Here is a 23083-nt window from a genome sequence, read left to right as displayed (position 1 = left end):
CCATTACCCCTGTCCCGGGGGCCAGTCTAGTGACAGTCACAATACTGATAAGACAGCTCCCAGAACCTGTCAGCACACTGGGAGCACAGACAGAAAGGGGAGTTTCTAGCATCTTAGTAATTCCTTGAGTTCCCAGCAGGGCAGGCACCCACCTGCCAACCTTTAGACCTGGAGCCCTCACATACCTGCCTCACAGCCCTTGGTGATAAGGGTGCGCAGGGCCTGGCACACAGTGACCCTCAGGTCTGGGCGCTCACTGATGGCTGTGCCCAGCGTCCGTGCCAGCCCTTTGAAGGAAGTGGCAACATCTGTGGGCCTTGTGCAGAACCCAGGCAGGAGGGTCCAAATCTGGGAGAAGGAAGGGTGAAGAATAAAAGCTAGCCAGCCGCCCCTGCCCTGAGCTGTCAGGCCCAGGTCCTCCCAGTTGGCACCTCACCTGCCACTGAAGGGTGTCATAGATCTTGGACTCCACCATGCTTCCCGCCTGGGCCAAGTCCATTGCTGGAATAAGACACAAGGACACAGTGTGACCCTGAGCACCATCCTGGCCAAAAAGCTTTGCTTTTACCAAAATTAAAAGCCCAGCAATGAAGATGGGAATATGGGTCACTACCCTCACACATGAAATTTCAGGTTCAGTCTCTGGCACTGCATGTTGCCAGGGTTATACTCTGGCTCTTTCTCTCCTGCTGCTCTTTCTCATTAGTAATTAAATCTTAAAATAAATAAATAATGAACAGAACTATACTATAACTACAAAATTCTGAAACCTTGTTATGCTTGACATGAAAATTGGCAGCCTGAGGCTCCAGGGTCCCAGGTTCAATCCACCACAGGCCAGGGTTGAGCAGTGCTCTCATCTCTCATTAAAATAAAATAGGGGGGTCGGGCGGTAGCTCAGCAGGTTAAGCACACATGGCAAGGAGCTCAAGGACCAGTGTAAGGATCCCAGTTCAAGCACCTGGTCCCACCTGCAGGAGAGTCATTTCACAGGCGGTGAAGCAGGTCTGCAGGTGTCTGTCGTTCTCTCCCATTCTGTCTTCCCCTCCTCTCCAACAACGACATCATTAACAACAACAATAATAACTACGACAACAATAAAAAGCAACAAGGGCAACAAAAGGGAAAATAAATAATAATAATAAATTTAAAAAGAAAAAGAAAATTGGTAACATTCACTGGGTAATTTCTTTTATTTATTTATTTATTTATTTATTTATTTATTTATTTGCCTCCAGGGTTATTGGAGGGGGCTTGGTGCCCGCACCATGAATCCATTTTTCCTGGAGACTATTTTTCTCCCTTTTTGTTGCCCTTGTTGTTTTATTGTGGTGGTTATTATTATTGTTGTTGCTTATTATTATTTTTTATCAGAGCACTTATCAGCTTTGGTTTATGGTGGTGCAGGGGACTGAACCTGGGACTTTGAAGCCTCAGGCATGACAGTCTGTTTGCATCACCATTATGCTATCTACGCCTGTCCTATTGTTATTGATGTCATTGTTGTTGGGTAGGACAGAGAGAAATGGAGAGAGGAGGGGAAGACAGAGAGGGAGATAGAAAGACACCTATAGACCTGCTTCACCACTTGTGAAACAACCCCCCGCAGGTGGGGAGCTGGGGACTCAAACTAGGATCTTTATGCCACCAGTGCACTTCGCGCCATGTGCACCTAACCCGCTGCGCTAATGCCCAACCCTCTTCACTGGGTAATTTCTATATGGCAGTGTCTCTCCTTCCCCCATCTCCCCTCAATTTCTCTCTATAAATCCAAAATAAACAAATTTACTCATAAGAGAGAAAATGAGAGCATCACTCTGGTACATGCAATGCTGGGGATTGAACTCAGGAACTTATGCTTGAAGAGTCCAACTCTTTATCCACTGTGCTGCCTCTTGAACTGTTATATATATATATATATTCCCTTTTGTTGCCCTTGTTGTTTTATTGTTGTAGTTATTATTGACGTCGCTGTTGTTGGATAGGACAGAGAGAAATGGAGAGAGGAGGGGAAGACAGAGAGGAGGAGAGAAAGACAGACACCTGCAGACCTGTTTCACCGCTTGTGAAGTGACTCCTCTGCAGGTGGGGAGCTCGAACCTGGATCCTTAGGCCGGTCCTTGCACTTTGCACCACCTGCGTAACGCACTGCACTACCGCCCGATTCCCTTGAACTGTTGTATCAGACTTTTTGCTAGATCATCTTTGTAGGTAAAATTTACATGTACTAGTCTAATTATTTCCTTAGTGGGAGAGGAGCCCAATGTCTGCTTGCCACAGGGTCCTGTAATGAGGGAATGTCTGATTAGACCCCAGGGCAGAGGAAGGCACAGGAGCACTGGCCCCTGCTGGGCAGAGGGATGTGGCCCAATGCCTTAAGACTGGGAGCTAGATGAGCTCCCCTCTTCCCCCCAATCCCATCCAGCTATAACACTAATACCTTTGCTCTTCAGGGTGGTAGCCAGGGGCAAGAAGTAGGTGGTGAAGAAGGCAAGTCGTGTTTCCTGAACATAGTCCCGGATGACAGGCAGTAGCCAGCTCCGTGGGAAATCCAGAGTCTCTCTGGGAGAAGACAAGACCCAGTGAGGAAGGGTGACCGAGTCTGCAGCATCATGGCTCCTGATGAGCTGAGGAGCAGTCAGCCATATCCAGCCTCTCCTACTGACCCCTGCATGGCACAGAGACCTCACCCCAAAGAGCATCCCCCCACCTGGGGGGCAGCCAGCCACCTGACTCTTCTGGGACTTGTGCAAAAGCCAAATTGCCACACTTACTCAGAGCCATCGATCTCCAATGGCACTGCCTCTAGAACCACCTCGGGGCCCATGCTGGCCACTGCAGCCCCCACTGCCTGGTCCAGAGCTGCTGTGTGGGGGAAGTGGGGGGATAGGCGCAGGTCACCCAGGGATTGGAGGCACTGGAGCAGAGACACAAAAGATTGGACATTAAGATGTGCTTATGGGGGCGGGGGTAGATAGCATAATGGTTATGCAAACAGACTCATGCCTGAGGCTTGGTCAAGTTCCAGGTTCAAACCCCCACACCACCGTAAGCCAGAGCTCTGGTAAAAAAAAAAAAAAAATGTGCTTATGGAAGAGGGACCCATCCCTGAGGCCAAAGTCCCCTGGAAGATGGGAAGTATGGGTCCAAGGTGCTTTCTGTCTTCAAACCAGCACTGGAGCAAGGCTGGGCAACATTCTAGCTGCTAATATGGGGCCTAAGGAAAAGAGCTGGCATAGGCCCTAGCTGATCCCTGATCCTTAAGTAGTTTCCTGTGGACCACAGTAAACCAGTTTAGTAATATAAACGACTATGTTCACTTTTATAAGCTAACAGACAGAATGCGGAGGATTACATTGATTCTTTAAGAGCTTCAAAGTCAATTGATTCCAGCTTAGCCTTTTTCTTGGGTCCTCCCCTGGCTGCCCAGTTACCTTCCTGGAGAAAGAGCTCTCGGTCCTTGCTATTGACACAGGCCCCTCCAGGAGCCCAGAGTCCACTAGGCCAAGTGTCATCTCCTGCCCTGGCCCCAGCAGAGACCCAGCTCACCTTCTTCATCACAGGGTGGGCCTGTTTCCCACATGCCTGGAAGAAGACACATAGCAGCTGCAGCACGAAGCTCCACGCTGCATGGAACTTGTATGTCAGGCCGTCCTCCACAGCCCTGCCAAGGGAGCAGCCAGTCAGGGTCAATATCATGCCCCCCCCCCCCCCCCAGCAGGGAAGACAACAGCTTGCACCACAACTTACAAACCACCAGCTGGTCAGTAAGAGAGTCCCTTTAGGCAAACCAAAGGAGAGAACTAAAGAGTATCCACAACTCAGAGCCCCAGCTCCTCAGTAAGTACTTTATTTTTTTTTTTTTTTTTCCCCTTTTGTTGCCCTTGTTGTAGCTTCGTTGTGGTTATTATTATTGCCCTTGTTGACGCAATTCGTTGTTGGATAGGACAGAGAGAAATGGAGAGAGGAGGGGAAGACAGAGAAGGGGAGAGAAAGATAGACACCTGCAGACCTGCTTCACCGCCTGTGAAGCGACTCCCCTGCAGGTGGGGAGCCGGGGGCTCGAACCGGGATCCTTACGCCGGTTCCTGCGCTTTGCGCCACATGCGCTTAACCCACTGCGCCACCGCCCGACCCCCAGTAAGTACTTTATTAAGCAAAGATATAAAAGGATAGGGGCCAAGTGGTGGCACACCTGGCTGAGCACATGTTACAGTGCACAAGGACCTGGGTTCTAGTGCCTGGCTTCCACCTGCAGGGGGAAAACTTCACAAGTGGTGAAGCCAGGCTGCAGGTGTCTCTGTCTCTCTCTTCCTCTCTATCACCACCTTCCCTCTCAATTTCTGGCTGTCTCTATCCAAATAAATAAATAAATAAAGATAATAATAATTTTAAAAAGATACGAAAGGACAGAAGCAGAGCTTCACCATTATATGTGGTACCAGTGATTGACTCAAGACCTCATGGCTACAAACCACTGCACTACCTCTCAGATGACAGCTCTGCAGTCTCATAAAAATAAATAAATCTAAAAAAAAAAAAAGGAAAAGAAAAACAAAACAAAAACCTGTGAGATAGGTTATTTATTCCATTGTCAGGTGGGGAAACTGGTACTCAGCAAATACAGGTGAGCTGCTAAATGGCCAAACTGGGTCCCCAACTCCAACTTTTTTCACTTCCCTCTTCTTTCTTGGCCTAGCCTGAGGAAGAAAGGGTAGGAACAGGCAGAATGGGGACAGTTCTGCCGCTAGCCCAATCAGCACAGCCTCAGAGTCAATCCGAGACTAGGGGCAAGAATGACGAATAAGAGTCACTGTGGGGGTGGTCCGGGAGGTGGCGCAGTGATAAAGCTTTGGACTCTCAAGTATGAGGTCCCGGCAGCACATGTATGTGCCAGAGTGATGTCTGGTTCTCTCTCTCCTCCTGTCTTTCTCATAAATAAATAAAATCTAAAAGAAAAAAAAAAAAGAGAGAGAGTTACTGTGGGGGTGGAGGAAGCTCTAAGCTCTACTTTTGTGTTTCCCTGAGCCTACACACACAGAAAACAGGTCCATTTCTTCATGAGGAACAGTATCCAAGGCACTACACCCTGGAACTAAGCATTAAGGACCCCTAGGAGACACAGGGCCCCAGTGCCCTTCCTGGAGCAACTCTGAAATGCTTTGGTGCTACAACTCCTCGCACCTGCTAGGAAGGTGAAGGTGGCTGAACAGCAACACAGTGTGAAAGTAAGAGTAACTCTGTGTGAGGCTGTCACTCAGACTAGTGTCAGTCACCTCAGGTTTCTCATCTGTAAGGGGCAGGGAACCTACATCCCAGATACTGTTCTGGGAGCCTGGATCCCTCACCTACATTTGTCACCCTGCACTGTAGAGGACCCAGAGAACAGCAGAACTTGCACTAATGATTGGTCAAAGTTTACACTCGTGGCCTCACGCTGGGCATCTGGAATGTGCTCAGAATGACAGCAGCTGCAGTGGTGCAGTGCACACAGCTCACAGTAAGTGACAAGTAGAGCATATGTCACTATAAGGAACTTTCTAGAAGGTACACTGTATTTCCTTCTGACAAGGATGCTATCATCTCACCTGAACATCTTGGCGATGTACTGAGCAGGGCCTGAGGCTGAGGGGGTTACAGACCCAATGTCTGCCATGTGAGGGGCAACACATTCCTGCAGGATCTCCTACAAAATGAAATCAAGGCTGTGTGGGCCCAAGGGGAACCCCTCAGTGCTGCTCAGCCCTCCCAGCTTACTGTCCAGAACTTTCTAGCATCTTCTCCCCAGTGCTGGAGACCTAGAGCAAGTTCTAGAAGACAAGCAGGCAGAACCTCTGGTGCTCTCAGCTACCCAACCCCCCACACCTGGGCTGGAGGGCTGTGGTACCTGGAGGCTCAAGGAGGCTGCTGACACCACCTGTGAGTGGGGGGAGAGGAGGCAGGTCATCGCAGTTCCAAAAAAGCGAGGGATGTGTCCTAGACCTAGGTCCCGTTGCAGCCTGTCAACATAAAAGGTTTCCACCCCAAGTTCAAGCCCCTGTACCTCCATAAGCCAGAGCTGGGCAGTGCTCTGATCTCTCTCCCTCTGTATCTTTCTCCTTATAAATCTCACATTAAAATATTCAAATGTGCCACCTAGTTGCAGATGTTACCATGATGCCAACCTGACTTCACTGGAAAAATAACTTCATTAATCTGTTCCAGAGCCTCACTTCTCCAGAGCCCCGCCCCACTAGGGAAAGACAGAGACAGGCTAGGAGTGTGGATTGACCTGCCAACACCCATGTCCAGCGGAGAAGCAATTACAGAAACCAGACCTTCCACCTTCTGCACCCCATAATGACCCTGGGTCCATGCTCCCAGAGGGATAAAGAATAGGAAAGCTTTCAATGGAGGGGATGGGATATGGAGCTCTGGTGGTGGGAATTGTGTGGAATTGTATCCCTCTTATCCTATGGTCTTGTCAATATTTCCATCCTATAAATAAATTTAAAAAAAAACAAGCAAATGATATATATATATATATATATATATATATATATATTTGCCTCCAGGGTTATTGCTGGGGCTCAGTGCCTACACCACAAATCCACTGCTCCTGGAGGCTCTATTTATTTCCCCTTTTTGTTGCCCTTGTTGTTTTATCGTTGTTGTGGTTATTATTATTATTATTGTTATTAGATAGAACAGAGAGAAAGGGGAAGACCAAGAGGGGAAGAGAAAGGTAGATACCTACAGACCTGCTTCATGCTTGTGAAGAGACCCCCTGCAGGTGGGGAGCTGGAGGCTCGAACCAGGGCCCTTACGCTGGTCCTTGTGCTCTGCACCTTGTGCACTTATGACCTGCTGTGCTACCGCCTGACCCCCAAAAAATATATATTTTATATATATATAAATATATATATATTTTAAATATTTATTTATTTATTCCCTTTTGTTGCCCTTGTTGCTTTATTGTTGTAGTTATTATTGTTGTTGTCGTTGTTGGATAGGACAGAGAGAAATGGAGAGAGGAGGGGAAGACAGAGAGGGGGAGAGAAAGATAGACACCTGCAGACCTGCTTCACCGCCTGTGAAGCGACTCCCCTGCAGGTGGGGAGCCGGGGTTCGAACCGGGATCCTTATGCCGGTCCTTGTGCTTTGCGCCATCTGCGCTTAACCCGCTGCGCTACAGCCCGACTCCCCGAAATATATTTTTTAAAAGACTTCGAATTTGAAGAAAGGAAAACCATTCAACACTCATCTCTTTCAGTAAGTCCTAGTGATTACAGAGCATTTTTGTTGTTTATATCTAACTAGTCCCCTTCTGGGAGACATTTGGGTTGTTTCTAGGGTTTCCTTTGCCATTACCTACAGTGCTACAGAAATACTTGGAAATATACCAGGGCTCAACTGTGGGCATCCTCCCATAGAAGAAATGCTGAGATTTAAGCAGAGTAGGGCTATTTTGTTATTTTCTGGCACCTGTAGGTGAAAGGTGGTTTGATACATGAGGAATGTGGGCCTGGTAGACCTGGGCCAGAGGGAGATCTGGCTTTGCCTCCAAACAGTTGCACTGTTAACTCACGCTACACCGTTCTGGTTTATAGGACGGGCTAAGACTTTCCTGAGAGAGTGGCTGTGATGAAACAAAGGATGTAAAGTGTCCAGCACAGAACCTGGGGAAACAGGTGTGCAGGAACCCTTCATGGGGTAGAGGGGGAAGACCAGACCTTGACTCAGCAAAATGCAAGCCATCTCAGTCTTATATGGGACAAGTAGGACAGCCTGGTGGTTACTATTCAGCAGCCACACACAACATGACAGACATGAAGCAGAAGTTGGGTCTGTGGGACACTAAGCTTCAGACCAGCAACTAGGTGGGGAGTGGGGTGGAACTTAAATAAGGATAATAGCAGGAGGTGATGAGGATTGGGACAGAGCTCTTTTGGGCTGATTTCCATGGGGTCACTGAGATATAGTGGCAGGAAAGGCACAGTCCAGGCTGTACTAACCTACTCATAAATATATCAGAGCTAGTCTGTGGTATGCTTCACATAGGACTAGATGGCTGCCAGTCCCATGAAGCTGACCCCTCTCCAGACTTACAGATTCCCCCCAACCCCAATCCACAACACAGAATCCAGAGCCTGGTTAGAATCCCTGGGAGATCCCTCTACAACATCCCTACCTGACCAGGTTGATGTGGGCTTTCTCCATGACTGTAAGCCAGGCCATGAGGGGCTGTAAGTCATTCTCGCTGGGGACATAGTCATACAAGGCCTACAGGCAGGAGGGAAGAAGCAGGTGACTAAGAAAGCGTGCTTAGCATCAGCCCAGTGACAAAGACCACTTCCTATCTCAGGATTCCACCATGTCCCAGGGACAGGCCTGTATGTGCAGCTCAGAATGCACAGTCCCCTGGGACTTCCCAGCTCCTGTCTGTCACTGCCCTGTGAGGCCCTTCCAGTTCAAATTCCATAGGAAAAGCCTTGAGGAACAGAAGTCACAGAGCTCTTTCCTAGAAAAACATCTGCTGGATCTATATTATCTGATAATCCTAAAAATCACTATTCAATCACTAAAAATTAAGAGGAAAAAGCAAAATGCATGTGAGAATACACACATTTTGCAACCAATTTAAGGGCTTGCCACTTCCTCCGCTTAAGTCCATCCAAGAATCTCTAAAGCTGAGAATACCTGATTAAAATATCTGACTAACATGAGGCCATGCAGAAGTAGTTATCAAGCCAGTTACCACCAGGACATGAGCCAGGGACCCATGGGCATTGACATGGCTTTGGTGTCAGAACTCCTGTACTCAGCAGCTATCTGACCTACCTATCACAACAGTAGCCTCTCCAGCCACCCCCAGCACAGTCGTCTGAAGGGTGCAGCTGTGGCAGCTGAGGGATATCCCCTCACCAGCAGGCCTCACCGTGATGATCTGGGCGTTGAGCTCTGCGGACAGGGTGCCCTGGCTGGGCTTGGCATGGAAGAGGCTATAAAAGGCCTGCATGGCACAGGATGTCACCAGCTGAAAAGAACAGAAACTTAGTAGGGAAACACAAAGCCCAAGTCATCCTAGGTTCAATCTCCCACCCCAGGCAGTGGACTGAGAACAAAATAGGACCCCAGAATCTCAACCCATGCACCCACACCTGAACACTCAGAGGACTGTCACATCAGTACATCTTGGTAATTCCCCCTTTTCTTTTCTTTTTAATATTTATTTATTCACTTTTGTTGCCCTTGTTTTTGTTTTTGTTGTAGTTATTGTTGTTGATGTCATCGTTGTTGGATAGGACAGAGAGAAATGGAGAGAGGAGGGGAAGACAGAGAGGGGGAGAGAAAGACACCTGCAGACCTGCTTCACCACCTGTGAAGCGACTCCCCTGCAGGTGTGGAGCCAGGGGCTTGAACTGGGGTCCTTACGCCGGTCCTTGCGCTTTGTGCCATGTGCGCTTAACCTGCAGAGCTACCAACCGACTCTCTCTTTTTTCTTTTTTACCAGAGCACTGCATGCAGTCCTGGCTCACGGTGGTACAGGGGATTGAACCTGGGATTTTGAAGGCTCAGGCGTGAGAACCTCTTTACATAACCATTATGCTATCTACCCTCAATTGTTGCCCTTCTTTTACTTGATAGGATAGAGAATGATTGCGAGGGGAGGAAGAGACACCTACAGCACTGCTTCATGGCTCATGAAGCTTCTCCTGTACATGGGGAACAGGAGTTTGAACCCAGATCTTTGTGCATGGTAATGTGTATGCTCAACTTGGGTGTTCCACAGCCCAGTCCCCAAGTGCCCTTACCCCCACCAAAAAAAAAAAAAGAGAGAGAGACAAAGACACCAAAACTTTAAATATCAACAAAGACAGTAGAGAAATATGAACAACATGATTTTAAAATCAAGGGCTACTCTTGTGGGCCCTCTCAGGACCTTGCCCTCACCATAGAGCAGCTATGGTAGGGACTGGCCCCGTCTGCGAAGGGAGGCTGGGGTATCTCGCCCTGCCAGTCGAGGAAGACTGTTTCTGAAATTAGTGCAGCCTGCAATGTTTCCAGTTCTAACGAACAGCTACAAGCTCAGACCAATAGAGGCTTAGAGGTTACAAAGGCTCTGGTGCTAAATATAAATATACATATGGGCCCTGGATAAGGTGGATGGAAGTAAACAGTTAATTCTATGCACATAATTATTTCAAGAATGGGAGCTACTATCTGCCCTAATCCAATTCTCTAGTCCTTTCCTCTACTCTGACACCATTTTCTCAGACAATGGTTTTATCCAACTTCATGACTCGCAAAAACTACCATAGTCCGTGAGCCCCTAGAAACAGGCCTAAAATGGATTTCCAAGATTTCTTCCACCCTAAGAGCCCTAATCTCATCTGCCCTGTTCCTACTTTCTGATTCCTGTTCACTAACCATTTTGTCTCACTTTATGTCCTGCTACCTTTCAGACACCCAGGCTGGTAAAAACAAACAAACAAAAACATATTATAATAATGCAAATGCAGGTGTGAAAAAACCCAATGGACAGAAGTAGGCCAAGATCGATGAAATACAGAAGGACTGGGAGTCAGGCGGTAGCCCAAAGTGCAAGCAGGCAGCACAAAGCACAAGGACCATAAAGATATTGGTTCGAGCCCCCGGCTCCCCACCTGCAGGGGAGTCGCTTCACAGGCAGTAAAGCAGGTCTGCAGATGTCTTTCTCTCCTGTCTTCCCCTCCTCTCTCTATTTCTCTCTGTCCTATCCAACAACGACATCAATAAAACAACGGCAGGGAGTTGGGCGGTGGTGCAGTGGGTTAAGCGCACATGGCACAAAGCACAAGAACTGGTGTAAGGATCCTGGTTCGAACCCCCAGCTCCCCACCTGCACAAGAGTCTCTTCACAGGCAGTGAAGCAGGTCTGCAGGTGTCTATCTTTCTCTCCTCCTCTGTCTTCCCGTCCTCTCTCCATTTCTCTCTGTTCTATCCAACAACGACATCAATAACCACAAAAATGTTAAACAACAAGGGCAACAAAAGGGAAAATAAATAAATATATAAAAAAAGGGCAACAAAAGGGAATAAATAAATAATATAAAAAAAGGACCATTTTAACATAAGTTTGAAGTTCCTGCACTGACTTGTTAATGACATAGCTGTGTAACTGCAATAGGTAAAGTGGAAGAGGCAGAGTGCTGATACTTTCCCAGCACCTCCACCTGGTTTGTCCTCTCTCTGGCTTGGCCTCTGGGGCCAACTCCCAACTCTGAATAGAGCCCTTCTACCAGGGATGAGGTGGTGTCCTTGGCTGTAGATAAAGCAGAAGCAAGGCAGGGAGACACCCAAAGAAGGGCCTGAAACTATTACCCCCAACTCTCCCCCTGGCCACGTTCCCCTCAACCCCCTCTCCCCACACCTGCTGGCACTTGGCCAAAGCTCACCACATGGCTGAGGGTCATGACCCTGAGGAGAGTCTCGCTACAGCTCTTCACCAGGGCTTCCGGGAAACAGGGCAGCAGGTCCTTCAGCAAAGTCAGCATGTGCAGTGTGCTGGTAGCCTCCTTGGAGCCTGGCAGACAGAGGAGGCTGAAACTTCAGACCTGAATCTTAGCAGGCCCTGCCCTCCCCATGCGTGCAGCCTGACTTCCCACCTCCAGACTTTTCAATCTCCTGGATGCAGAACTTGGCAGTGGAAATGGCAGCAGGATGGTGGGCAGGAGCCTTTTCACAGAACATGAACTCACTGCCCTTGAGGACAGAGCACACTCCATGCTGGGCGGCCTTCCGGATCTGAAGGGCGAGGAGAGGGGGTAGGGTCAGGACAGCTTCCCCCAACTTCAAGGGTTGGTGGGTCCAGGCACATCTCCTGTATGGCTGCTGCCAGGTCCAGAGCTTCCCATGGATGGGCTCCTGAGCTGTGGAGCAAGGCGAACCTTGATCCCCATCCCTGCTCAACTACTGACTTGCCCAGTGGCCTTGAGAGACCAAATGCTTGGCCAATGCACTTCAGGTCCTCATCTTTGCAACCGAGACTCATTTATTCATGCAATAAGGCAGCAATACACAGTGTCCACCAAGCCAGCCACTGTCCCTGGTGCTGGCAGAGTGGTGGGGAACAGAGTCAACAGTTCACCAGGAGGCAGAAAAAAAGGAAAATATATCCAGGAGTTAGAAGTAGATTCCAGAGAGTGGTCCGGGAGGTGGTGCAGTGGCTAAGGCACTAGACTCTCAAGCATGAGGTCCTGAGTTCAATCCCCGGTAGCACATGTACCAGAATGCTGTCTGGTCCTTTCCCTCTCTCTCCTATCTTTCTCATAAATAAATAAATAAAATCTTTAAAAAAAAAAAAAAAAAAAAGAAGTACATTCCAGAGAATAAAACTGGGCTTGTTGCTTTTCACACTGTGGTCAGAAAAGCTTCACTCTAGTGAAGTGACACTGGCAGAGTTGAAGGACCAGCTCGGTGCTGACTAGTACCAATACATACTCCTGCCCTAAATTTCAGGAGGAAATGGAGGTGGAAAGGAGCCACCATTTGCTGGGTACCTGCTGTCAGCCAGGAGCTGCACCACACCTGTGGAGGAACACAGACACCTCCTCCCAACCCCGCAGCACTCTTTGGAGTCACACAGACATAGATTGGATACTGGATTCACCACTTGTGCTGTGACCTTGTTCCCATAGTTGGGGAACATGGCTCAGAAGTCACGTTACTTGTCCAAGGTCATAGCACAAGTGGTGAATTCAGTAAATAATCCATATGTGTGACTCCAAAGAGCCTCTGCCTCTCCACCCCAGCCCTCCTGCCAGCATGAATAACATGTCACTGCTCACTGAAGTCGGGCACTAAACACCCTACTGTGAGAGGAGCTAGCACACAGATGGGGCCAAAGGGGCAAGAAAGCAAAACTTTGGAGTAAGCTCCTATAGCTCAGGAGTCCATCCTCAGGAATCCCAAATAGGCTGCCCCACTTCAGTATTCTGTGGAGCTCAGCAGTCTCACCTTGGGCTTAGCATGCACAGTGAAGCTCAGCAAGCCATGGTACACCTGTAGGGTCACAGGATAGCTCCAGGCCTCCAGGTCCTGCTTCCGCAGGAGGGTGGCCAGACAGGAAAGGATCTGGAAGAGAAGAATCAGAGTCTCAGCTCCACCCACCTCTGACAGGTGGGGAATAAGCCCAAGTTCTCACCAACACCAGAAAATTCCCAAAGGATTCATCAGTAGATGCACAAAGCGTAGTTCCGACTCCCAGAGATGCCCATAGGATGCTTTAGTCAGATCAGACTGACTCTGGAAGCAAGGGCTCAGACACTGACCCATCGGAGGGCGGATGTGGAGTCGCTGCTAGCCTGGGCTGACAGGATAGCCATGAAAGCTTTGGAGGTATCAGAAAACTTCTTAATGAGCACAGGGCTGGGCACACTGTGGAGAGAAGACAGCAAAGGTTGGAGGTGCTCCTGCAGCCTCAGTCCTAGTCTGAAGGAGGATGCTGGCGCTGTCACTCAGCCTGTGAGTGACACTGGAAGGTGAGCTCAGGAGCTCCTTCCTCTTCCTCCTCCTCCTCCCACACACAAGACAGATCCTTATAAACATACTCTATTACTGTCTACACTTCCACCATGGCTGGGGGTAATACCCAGTGCTGGATGTGAGGGTGATCTAGCTGAGACATCTGTCACCCTGTTGATCACCAGGGTTGGTTTGGCTCATCTAGGTGTCTGGGCAGGTGTCCCCTTCCTCCCTCATGACTTCATGTGTGTCCTTCCCAGAGATGTGTGCTCTGTCAAAGATGACCTTCCCCAAACAGACAAAGCAGGGCATATGAGTAGCTGCACTCCCCTGCTAAACATTGGAATAAGCTCTCAAAGAAACCCCCATCAAAACTCTACCATCCCTCTACCCACTAACTACGGCAGAACCCCTCCGCCCCGCAGCACTAGCATTCACATGTCCTACAATATCCCAAGTCTATGTGTAGAAGCCACCTAAGAGATTATGTTCCTTCTCCCTAATTCTGTTCCTTTTTTTTTTTTTTTTTCCACCAGAGCACTGCTCAACTCTGGCTTATGGCAGTGTCGGGGATTGAACCTAGGACTTGAGAGCCTCAGGCATAAAAGTCTCTTCGCATAACCATTATGCTATACCCCCACCCTTCTACCTGTTCTGTGTCTGCACTGCCTTCTCCACAAGAGACTAGGGGTGCAGACAGGAGTCAGGACTCACCGCTTCAGGACAAGGTTGAGCAGGTAACCGACAGCAGCCAGGGATTCTGGGGACTCCACTGCTTCCAGTGTTGTCATCTGAGGGCCAGATCACAGGGTGTGAATGGGAAATGTGTTGTGCTGGGCAAATAAGGTGTGGGGAAACCATGTGCCCAGCAAATTATTGTGGCTAAATTCCTAGTGTCAGAGGTTCAAATCCTAGCTCTGTCAGTGTCTGGCTTTTAGTTAGCAACTTAACATCTCTGTGACTCAGCTGTTATCTCCATAAAAAAAGAGATAGTAAGTTATTGTGAGGTTTAATTAATAAATGGGAAACACAGAGCTGGATGGTAGCATAGTGGGTTAAGCACATGTGGCCCAAAGCACCAGGACCAGCTAAGGATCCCAGTTTGAGCCCTTGGCTCCCACATGCAGGGGGTCGCTTCACAGTTAGTGAAGAAGGTTTACACGTGTCTGTCTTTCGCTCCCCCTGTCTTCCCCTCCTCTATCGATTTCTCTCTGTCCTATCCAACAACAATAACAACCACAAGGGCAACAAAATGGGAAAAAACAGCCTCTTGGAGCAGTGGATTCATAGTGCTGGCACTGAGCTCCAGTGATAACCCTAGAAGCAATAAATAATAATAAAATAAAATAAATGAAAAACACTTATAATGATACCTGTCTGGTACATGATAAAAGCCATGTACTACCATTTAATTTGTTTCATTATTTAAAAGATGCTGTTGTAGCCCGGGGTGGCAGAGAAGTGGGTAAAATTTTGAGCCTATAAGCATGAGGTTCTAAATGCAACCCCTGGCATCACAAGTGCTGCAGTTATACTCTGGCTCTCTGTTTCCCATAAATAAATGAATCTTTTTTAAAAATGTAAAAATACAGGGGTCAGGTTGTAGTGCAGTAGGTTAAGTGCACGTGGCACAAAGCACGAGGACCAGCAGAAGGATCCCAGTTCGAGCCCCCAGCTCCCCACCTGTAGGGGAGTCACTTCACAGGCAGTGAAGCAGGTCTGCAGGTGTCTGTCTTTCTCTCCCCCCTCTGTCTATCTCTCCTCTCTCCATTACTTTCTGTCCTATCCAACAACAACATCATCAATAACAACGATAATAATAACCACAACAATGGTAAAACACCCAGGTTAACAAAAGGGAAAAATAGCTTCCAGGAGCAGTAGTAGATTCGTGGTGCAGGCACTGAGCCCCGGCAATAAAAAAAAAATTAAAAAATTAAAAATTAAAACTACCTATCATCCCTCTTGCCCCTGTGAAATTATTTTTAAAGAATGTAAAAATCATTTTCAGATTTCATGCTGTACCAAAACAGGACATATCTGGCTCATGGGTTGTAGTCTGCTAACTTCTATTCTACAGTAGTGGTCATTGAACCTCAGACCCTTAAAAAAAGTAAGGAGCCAGGCAGTGGCACACCTGGTTAAGCTCACACAATACAGTGTTCCAGGACCCAGGTTCAAGCCTCTGGTCCCCACCTGTAGGGGGAAAGCTTCACAAGTGGTGAAGGAGGTCTGCAGGTATCTGTCTCTCTCCCTATCTCCTCCTCTCCTCTCAATTTCTTTCTGTCTCTGATAATAAATAAATAAAACACATTAAAAAAAAAGTACTGTGGATTCCCCAAAGTTATATTTATGTAGTTTATATCTATTGAGGATGACATTAGAAATTAATATTGGGATGGGGATAGATATCATAATGGTTATGCAAACAGACTCTCATGCCTAGGCTCCAAAGTCCCAGGTTCGATCCCCCACACCACTATAAGCCAGAACTGAGCAGTGTGCTCTGGTGTAAAAAAAAAAAAAAAATTTAATTTGATGGTTGGTGAAAGAACCTGTTCTAGTGCTGGACTTGCATGCTGAGTTCCTCAAAGGATACAGGTTCAGTATGGTGCACTATTTTATCCAGGAGCTAAGAGTGCTCTGGTATCTTCCCCTCCTGAATTATATTCTCTCATTAGAATTTTTTTTTCTCCCTTCAGGGTTATTGCTGGGGCTCAGTGCCTTCAACAAGAATCGAATCCACTGCTCCTGGAAGTCACTTTTTATCCCCTTGTTGTTGTGGTAATTATTGTTGTTGTTGGATAGGACAGAGAGAAATGGAGAGAGGAGAGGAAGACAGAGAGGGGGAGAGAAAGATAGACACCTGCAGACCTGCTTCACCGCCTGTGAAGCGACTCCCCTGCAGGTGGGGAGCCGGGGGCTCGAACCGGGATCCTTACACCAGTCCTTGCACTTTGTGCCATGTGCTTAATTAACCCACTGCACCATCACCCAACCCCCAGAATTGTTTTTTTCCAATTAAAGCTGGGGCCTGGCACACACCTGGTTGAGCACACACATCACCATGCACAAGGACCTGAGTTCAAGCTCCCCATCTGCATTACAAGTAGTAATGCAGTGCAGCCTCTCTCTCTTCCCCTGCCTCCCTTTTTTTTTTTTAAAAAAAAAAAAGTATTATCTTTATTTATTTATTGGATAGAGACAGTCAGAAATTAAGAAAGAAGGGGCTGAGGGGGAGTCGGGTGGTAGCACAGCGGGTTAAGCGCAGGTGGCGCAAAGGGCAGGGACCAGCATAAGGATCCCAGTTCAAGCCCCCGGCTCCCCACCTGTAGGGGAGTTGCTTCACAGGTGGTGAATCAGGTCTGCAGGTGTCTATCTTTCTCTCCCCCTCTCTGTCTTCTCTGTCTTCCCTTCTCTGGCCTATCCAACAACAACAACATCAATAATAACTACAATAATAAAACAAGGGCAACAAAAGGGAATAAATGAATATGAAAAAATTAATATTTTCATATTCATTTATTCCCTTTTGTTGCCTTTGTTGTTTTATTGTTGTTGTAGTTATTACTGTTCTTGTTATTGATGACGTTGTTGTTGGATAGGACAGAGAGAAATGGAGAGAGGAGGGGAAGACAGAGATGGGAGAGAAAGATAGACACCTGCAGACCTGCTTCACCACTTGTGAAGCCACTCCCCTGCAGGTGGGGAGCCAGGGGCTGGAACCAGGATCCTTACGCTGGTCCTTGCTCTTTGTGCCACCTGCACTTAACCCACTGTGCTACCATCCGACTCCCACCTTTAAAATCTTTAAACAGAAAAAGTTAAGACAACAATAAGCATGCACAATTTCATTAGCTGTTAAAAATAATGATATAGGGAGTAGGGCAGTAGCGCAGGGGGTAAAGTGCACACGGCGCAAAAGCGCAAAGCTGGGCGAAAGGATCCTGGTTCAAGACCCCGGTTCCCCACCTGCAGGGGAGTGGCTTCACAAGCAGTGAAGCAGGCCTACAGGTGTCCATCTTTCTCTCCCCCTTCTGTCTTCCCCTCTTATCTCCACTTCTCTCTGTCCTATCTAACGACAACATCAACAACAACAATAATAACTGCAGCAACAATGAAAAACAACAAGGGCAACAAAAGGGAAAATAAGTTTAAAAAAATAATAGTAAAATGATATAAAACTTCAAGTAATTTCTGCTAAACTCCATGGTATGCTAATGAGAAAGAATAAAAAGGCAAGTTATTATTATGGAAATACCTCTGACCTAATCAAACTCTGACCCCACAAAAGGGGTATTAGGGGACTATCTCCCCTGTGCCCCAACCCTGCCTCAGCTTCATCAGTGGAGGAAAAAACAACAATGGAGCAGTGGATTATTGTTTTAAAGAATGTAGCAAATACCACCAACCTTCCCAAGTCACCTGAGTGACTGAAGCTGTGTGAGCCATTCAATATGTCCCCTTCTTTACCCCACACTGCAGGAGAACCTGCTCCTCTCCAGAGCCTGAACATCCCAAGTCACACTCACCAGTGAGGCAAAGTACTCAGTCTCAGTCTCCTTCCCTCCCTGGGAGCGAATCACCTCAGTGACAGCAGCCAGAACAGCACAGATCTGCAGGAGGGAGAGGTACCTGTGACTATACTGCCAATCTAATCCCACCCAGGTTAGCATCTTCATCCTGTTCTTTCACAGACAATCTTCAGACAAAAACAAAACAGGTAGAACAGTTGAACAGCATCCAGAGCTGGGGCCACACACCACAGGACCCAACAAGGAGGACTCAGAACACATTTATCAAAATCCCACCCCTAGGACTCATAAAGGCACCCACACACCAAGCAAACAATTCTGTAAAGTGAAGTCACTGCAAGGGAATGGAATATGTATGCAGCCATCAACAGGGAATAATGTCCGGAATTATATATGTTATATAACTATATATTATATAATATATATTACATATAAACAGTGGAAGTGTCAAGTAGTCCAGATCTATTGAGAGTTGGGGAGATAGCCCAATCTATGCAAAAGACTTTGATTCCTGTGATTCCCAAATTCAATCCCCTGAACCACCATAAACCAAGGCTGAGCAGTGCTCCAGGGGAAAAACAGTATTGAAAAGAATGCAAAGCAAATAGAGCAGATACATATACACGCGTGTGTGGCATAATAACATATAATAATACATAACCCAATGTCAATATAATAAACATATAAATATAATATGAAATACTGCTCAATAGATGTTATATGTACTGCCCTATATTTTTCTCTATTGAGCAGTATTTCATATTATATTCATATATTCTTCAAGCAAAATGTGGGTTAAAATATATACAAAGTGGTCAGATAGCTGGTCCAATCAGTAGGATGCAAGACTTACACACATGAAGGTATGATCCCATAACACAGTATGTGCAGGAACAGTGCTCTGGTCTCTCTCTCGCTCGCTCATAAAATAAACAAACACACTTTGCAAAAATACATAAAAGTTCTAGGGATATAGTTCAAGGTGTGAGGGCACAGGATTTGCATGCCTGCGACTCCAGTGGTCCCAGGTATATAATATCTGGCACCACCACAAGTACAGCTGACCAGTGACCTTATCTCTCTCACTGTCTACCTCTCATAAAAATAAAACAAATCTATTTAAACAAAAAAAAAAAAAAAAAAAAAAGGAAAAAGGAAGAAAGAAGAGAACAGCACAAAATGGTTGGACAGGGACTGGAAGCATAGTAGTATGTTTATAGGAGGCTTCAGATTCCATCCCCAACACCACACAGGCTACAGCAGTGTCTTGGTGGGCTTCTCATACAATCCATCAAAATCTTATAAAAAAGAAGACAGCAGCACATGGAACCTTCCCTAGAAGAGGCAACAAGTAGAGGGCATAAGGAGTAAGAGAGATGACACATCGTCTAGAAATACCAGCTGCTCTCCTGGACAGCAGCCAAGCATCAGTCAGCGAAGGAAAGCAGGAGAAAGCTTGGGTTTGCCCCCTCCTCATTGTCCCACAACCTCTTGATGTCACTCTACCTCCTTGTGGGCGGCTGAGTTGGACTCCCAGAAGCGTTGCACTTTGCTGAAGGTGACATTTGTGCAGTCGGAGAGGCCACTCAGGAAGGTGGCCGAGGACTTCTCGGTGAGAGCAGGCGCCAGCTCTTCATCCACGGCCATTTCGGCCCCTTCGCCTCTGCCCAGGCGCACGGACCCTGACTGCAATTCATTGTGCAACTTCACAGCATCAACCGTCAGGTCGCTCTTTCCTGAGAACAAGAGGCACAAAGTTAAGCCCCCAGGTGGGTGTCCCTGTCCCAGTGGCTTAGGTGCTTGAGCCGGTGGGAGCTGGGTGGGGGTTACACTCTGGAGACTAAGGGGAATAGATAAATGTGAAAACAAATGTGGAAAAGAGCCACCCCAGGTCAATTACAGCCAGGAGTCCCAATCCCGAGACGCGTGGTAGCTGTCACTTCCCTACTGCGGCTCAGTCCCCGTGTTTGCTAAAGGAGGAAGGGGAGTTCGAACAGCAGGCTCTAGACCCGACCTTCCAAAAGACGGAAGTTCTCATGTCTGAGCCTCAGAGCCCCCAGAGAAGCCAGTCCCACTGCCGCCGGCTCTGGACCGCGTTACCTGAAGGCCGGCTGAAGAAGCGGCTGCGGGCGGCCTGGCGGTGGCGGCAGATGGCGGGGTTGCTGTCGCTGCTGTGTCCTTTCTTCCAGCGTTTCAACTTGGCCGACACACCCGATGGTAACTTGCCCGAGCGCCCCATGTCGACTAAGTTGTAGCTGAGAAATTAGGGGGGAGTTTCACAGCTCTCAGAGACACAGAAACACAGGCAGAATCCACGTGGGTCCTCTGCCGATTTACTTCCTCTTCCTGTGACGCAACTTCCGGCCTCGATCCTGTTGCCATGGCAAGGTAGCCAACATCCGGTTTTACTTATCCTCCATTCAGAGATGCCGGCGCTTCTTCTAGGAAATCCGTTGCTACGGAGAAAGTTGCCAGGGAGCTCCCTGGGCTCCTACTCTGTGCCACAGATGTGTCTGGTTTTGTGGGGTTTTTCGTTTGTTTGTTTGTTTTTTTAAAGATGTATTAATTGAGCATAATGGTTATGCAAAGAGACTGTCATGCCTGAGGCTTCAATGTCCCAGGTTCAATCCCCCCTTCTCCCTCCCGCACTACCTTAAGCCAGAGCAGATCCTTACTCTCCTGCAAGTCTCCCCAGAACCTTTCAGCCAGAACCCAAGACTAAAAAGACACTTCCCACCACACATTTCTTCTGCTCCTTCTCCTTCCTCTTTTTATCAGAGCACTACTTAGGTCTGGTTTATGGTGGTGTGAAGGATTGAACCTGAGACCGCTGATAGTCTTTGCATAACCATTATGCTCCCCACCCTCACTTTTGCAGAACAGCAATACAAGGTTCTTCTGGGATTTTCTTCCTCACTGCAAAGCATTAAGTTTGATTTTTGTCAGACTAAGCCTTGATCCTCATGGGATTTGACTAATTCATCGTTTAATACATTTACTTTTCAGACATGTTTTTTAGCTTCCACTGAGTAAGATACTTCAATAACTACATCTTCTAAATTAGCCAGAAGTTGACAAAATTTCTTTGACTTGTTACAGTGTGAGTACCCCCCACCTCTTGCTATGATTTGAGTGTTAGTTCCCCTTATTATATCTTGAGGCAGGACCTATCAGCCCAGTATGTGGCACCGTGGATGAAGCACTGATCTCTCAAGCATGAAGTCATGAGTTCAAACCCTGGCATCACCACATGTCAGAGTGATGCTCTGCATAACACTCCCCCCCTTAAAAATATACAAAATAATTATTTAAAGTGCTCCGGGAGGTGGCACAGAGAATAAATCACTGGACTCTCAAGACTGAGAAGCACTTGTGCCACAGTGATTCTCTGGTTCTTTTTCTCTCTGCTCTCTTATCTTTCTCATTAATAAGTAATTTTTGGGGAGTCGGGTGTAGCGCAGCGGGTTAAGTGGCACAAAGCACAAGGACTGGCTTAAGGATCCCAATTTGAGCCCCGGGCTCCCCACCTCCAGGGGAGTTGCTTCACAAGTGGTGACCAGGTCTGCAGGTGTCTCTCTTCCTCACCTACTCTCTGTCTTCCCCTCCTCTCTCCATTTCTCTCTGTCCTATCCAACAAGAACGGCATCAATAACAATGATAATAATAACCATAATGATAAAAACAACCAGGGTAACAAAAGGGAAAAAATGGCCTCCAGGAGCAGTGGATTTGTGGTGCAGGCACTGAGCCCCAGCAATAACCCTGGAGGCAAAAATAAATAAATAAATGAATAAATAAATAAAGGCAACAAAAGGGAAAATAAATACTTTTAAAATCCTTAAAAATACATAATTTTGGGAGTCGGGCTGTAGAGCAGAGGGTTAAGCGCAGGTGGCGCAAAGCACAAGGACCGGCTTAAGGATCCCGGTTGGAGCCCTGGCTCCCCACCTGCAGGGGAGTCGCTTCACAGGCGGTGAAGCAGGTTGCAGGTGTCTATCTTTCTCTCCTCCTCTCTGTCTTCCCCTCCTCTCTCCATTTCTCTCTGTCCTATCCAACAACGACAACAACAATAATAACTACAACAATAAAACAAGGGCAACAAAGGAAATAAATAAATAAATATTAAAAAAACAACAACATAGTTTTGGGGAGTCAGGCGGTAGCACAGTGGGTTAAGCACACGTGGTGCAAAGCACAAGAACCGGTGTTGAGGATCCCAGTTCGAGCGCCGGCTCCCCACCTGCAGGGAAGTCACTTCAAAGGCTGTGAAGCAGGTCTGCAGGTGTTTATCTTTCTTTCCCCCCTCTGTCTTCCCCTCATCTCTCCATTTCTCTCTGTCCTATCCAACAACGGTGACATCAATTACAACAATAAAAACAAGGCAACAAAAAGGAAATAAATAAATATTAAAATAATTTTTAAAGGCAAGAACATTAGGAGGGGTCCAGGTTCTCATGAGTATAATTAATGCATTAGGAAAGAGGGCCAGGCTGGGAGAATAGCATGATGAATCTGCAAAATACTGTCATGCCTGAGTCTCCAAGGTCCCATGTTAAATCCCCAGCACCACCATAAGCAGAACTGAGCTGTGCTCTGGTGAAAAACAACAACAACAACAAAAACAAACAAAGAAAAATGGTCCCCTTTCACCATTAATGACACAACCACTTCAGAAAACTGTATGGCAGTACCGACTAAAACTGACTGTACAGTTGGGGTGCAGCTCAGTGATAAAATGTATGCCTCACATCTGTTTGGCCAAAAGCCCAGATTTTTAAGGGCTTGACTTTAAAGAGACGTGGTGCTGGAGAAACCAGAAGAGACAAATAAGTGATTTGTTGGGATTTATTACACAGGAGCTACTGTGGCAGATGATGGGGGACCAACTATCTGCCATAGATTGGGGAAATGGGTCTGCCTTTCCATGGAAGCTCAGTGGTGGTCTGCTGGGGAGAACTGTCCTCCCCGGGGACTGAGCGAGAGAAAAATATATACACAGCTAGTAAATAAAAGCCACTCCTTAACAGTACATACTTTGTCCCTTGAACCCAGCCTTGTGTGAG

General features: G+C 47.3%; 1 protein-coding gene across 2 annotated transcripts in view; it reads right to left on the bottom strand.

Moving 5' to 3' along the window:
* RRP12 (ribosomal RNA processing 12 homolog) overlaps positions 1-20345 on the bottom strand; it is a 33501-nt gene extending 13156 nt beyond the window's left edge. Inside the window, exons 1-17 of one of the 2 annotated variants that reach the window (XM_007532661.3) lie at positions 20121-20345; positions 19527-19756; positions 18018-18101; positions 14200-14276; positions 13293-13398; positions 12979-13095; positions 11628-11766; positions 11418-11545; positions 8918-9016; positions 8171-8262; positions 5888-5999; positions 5589-5686; positions 3550-3664; positions 2775-2917; positions 2441-2562; positions 437-501; positions 186-348 (exon numbers count right to left, since the gene is read on the bottom strand). In XM_007532661.3, coding sequence (XP_007532723.1) covers positions 186-348; positions 437-501; positions 2441-2562; positions 2775-2917; positions 3550-3664; positions 5589-5686; positions 5888-5999; positions 8171-8262; positions 8918-9016; positions 11418-11545; positions 11628-11766; positions 12979-13095; positions 13293-13398; positions 14200-14276; positions 18018-18101; positions 19527-19756; positions 20121-20259 — 2029 coding nt within the window. In that variant the 5' untranslated portion in view covers positions 20260-20345. The remainder of the gene's footprint in view (positions 1-185; positions 349-436; positions 502-2440; positions 2563-2774; positions 2918-3549; positions 3665-5588; positions 5687-5887; positions 6000-8170; positions 8263-8917; positions 9017-11417; positions 11546-11627; positions 11767-12978; positions 13096-13292; positions 13399-14199; positions 14277-18017; positions 18102-19526; positions 19757-20120) is intronic. The other variant, XM_060192708.1, reaches the window with a different exon arrangement.
* Between the last annotated feature and the right edge of the window lie 2738 nt (positions 20346-23083).

This window comes from Erinaceus europaeus, chromosome 1, assembly GCF_950295315.1.
Source record: "Erinaceus europaeus chromosome 1, mEriEur2.1, whole genome shotgun sequence".
Lineage (NCBI taxonomy): Eukaryota > Metazoa > Chordata > Mammalia > Eulipotyphla > Erinaceidae > Erinaceus > Erinaceus europaeus.
Note: the sequence above shows the minus strand (reverse complement) of the source record. Positions and strands in the feature narration are given on the sequence as shown.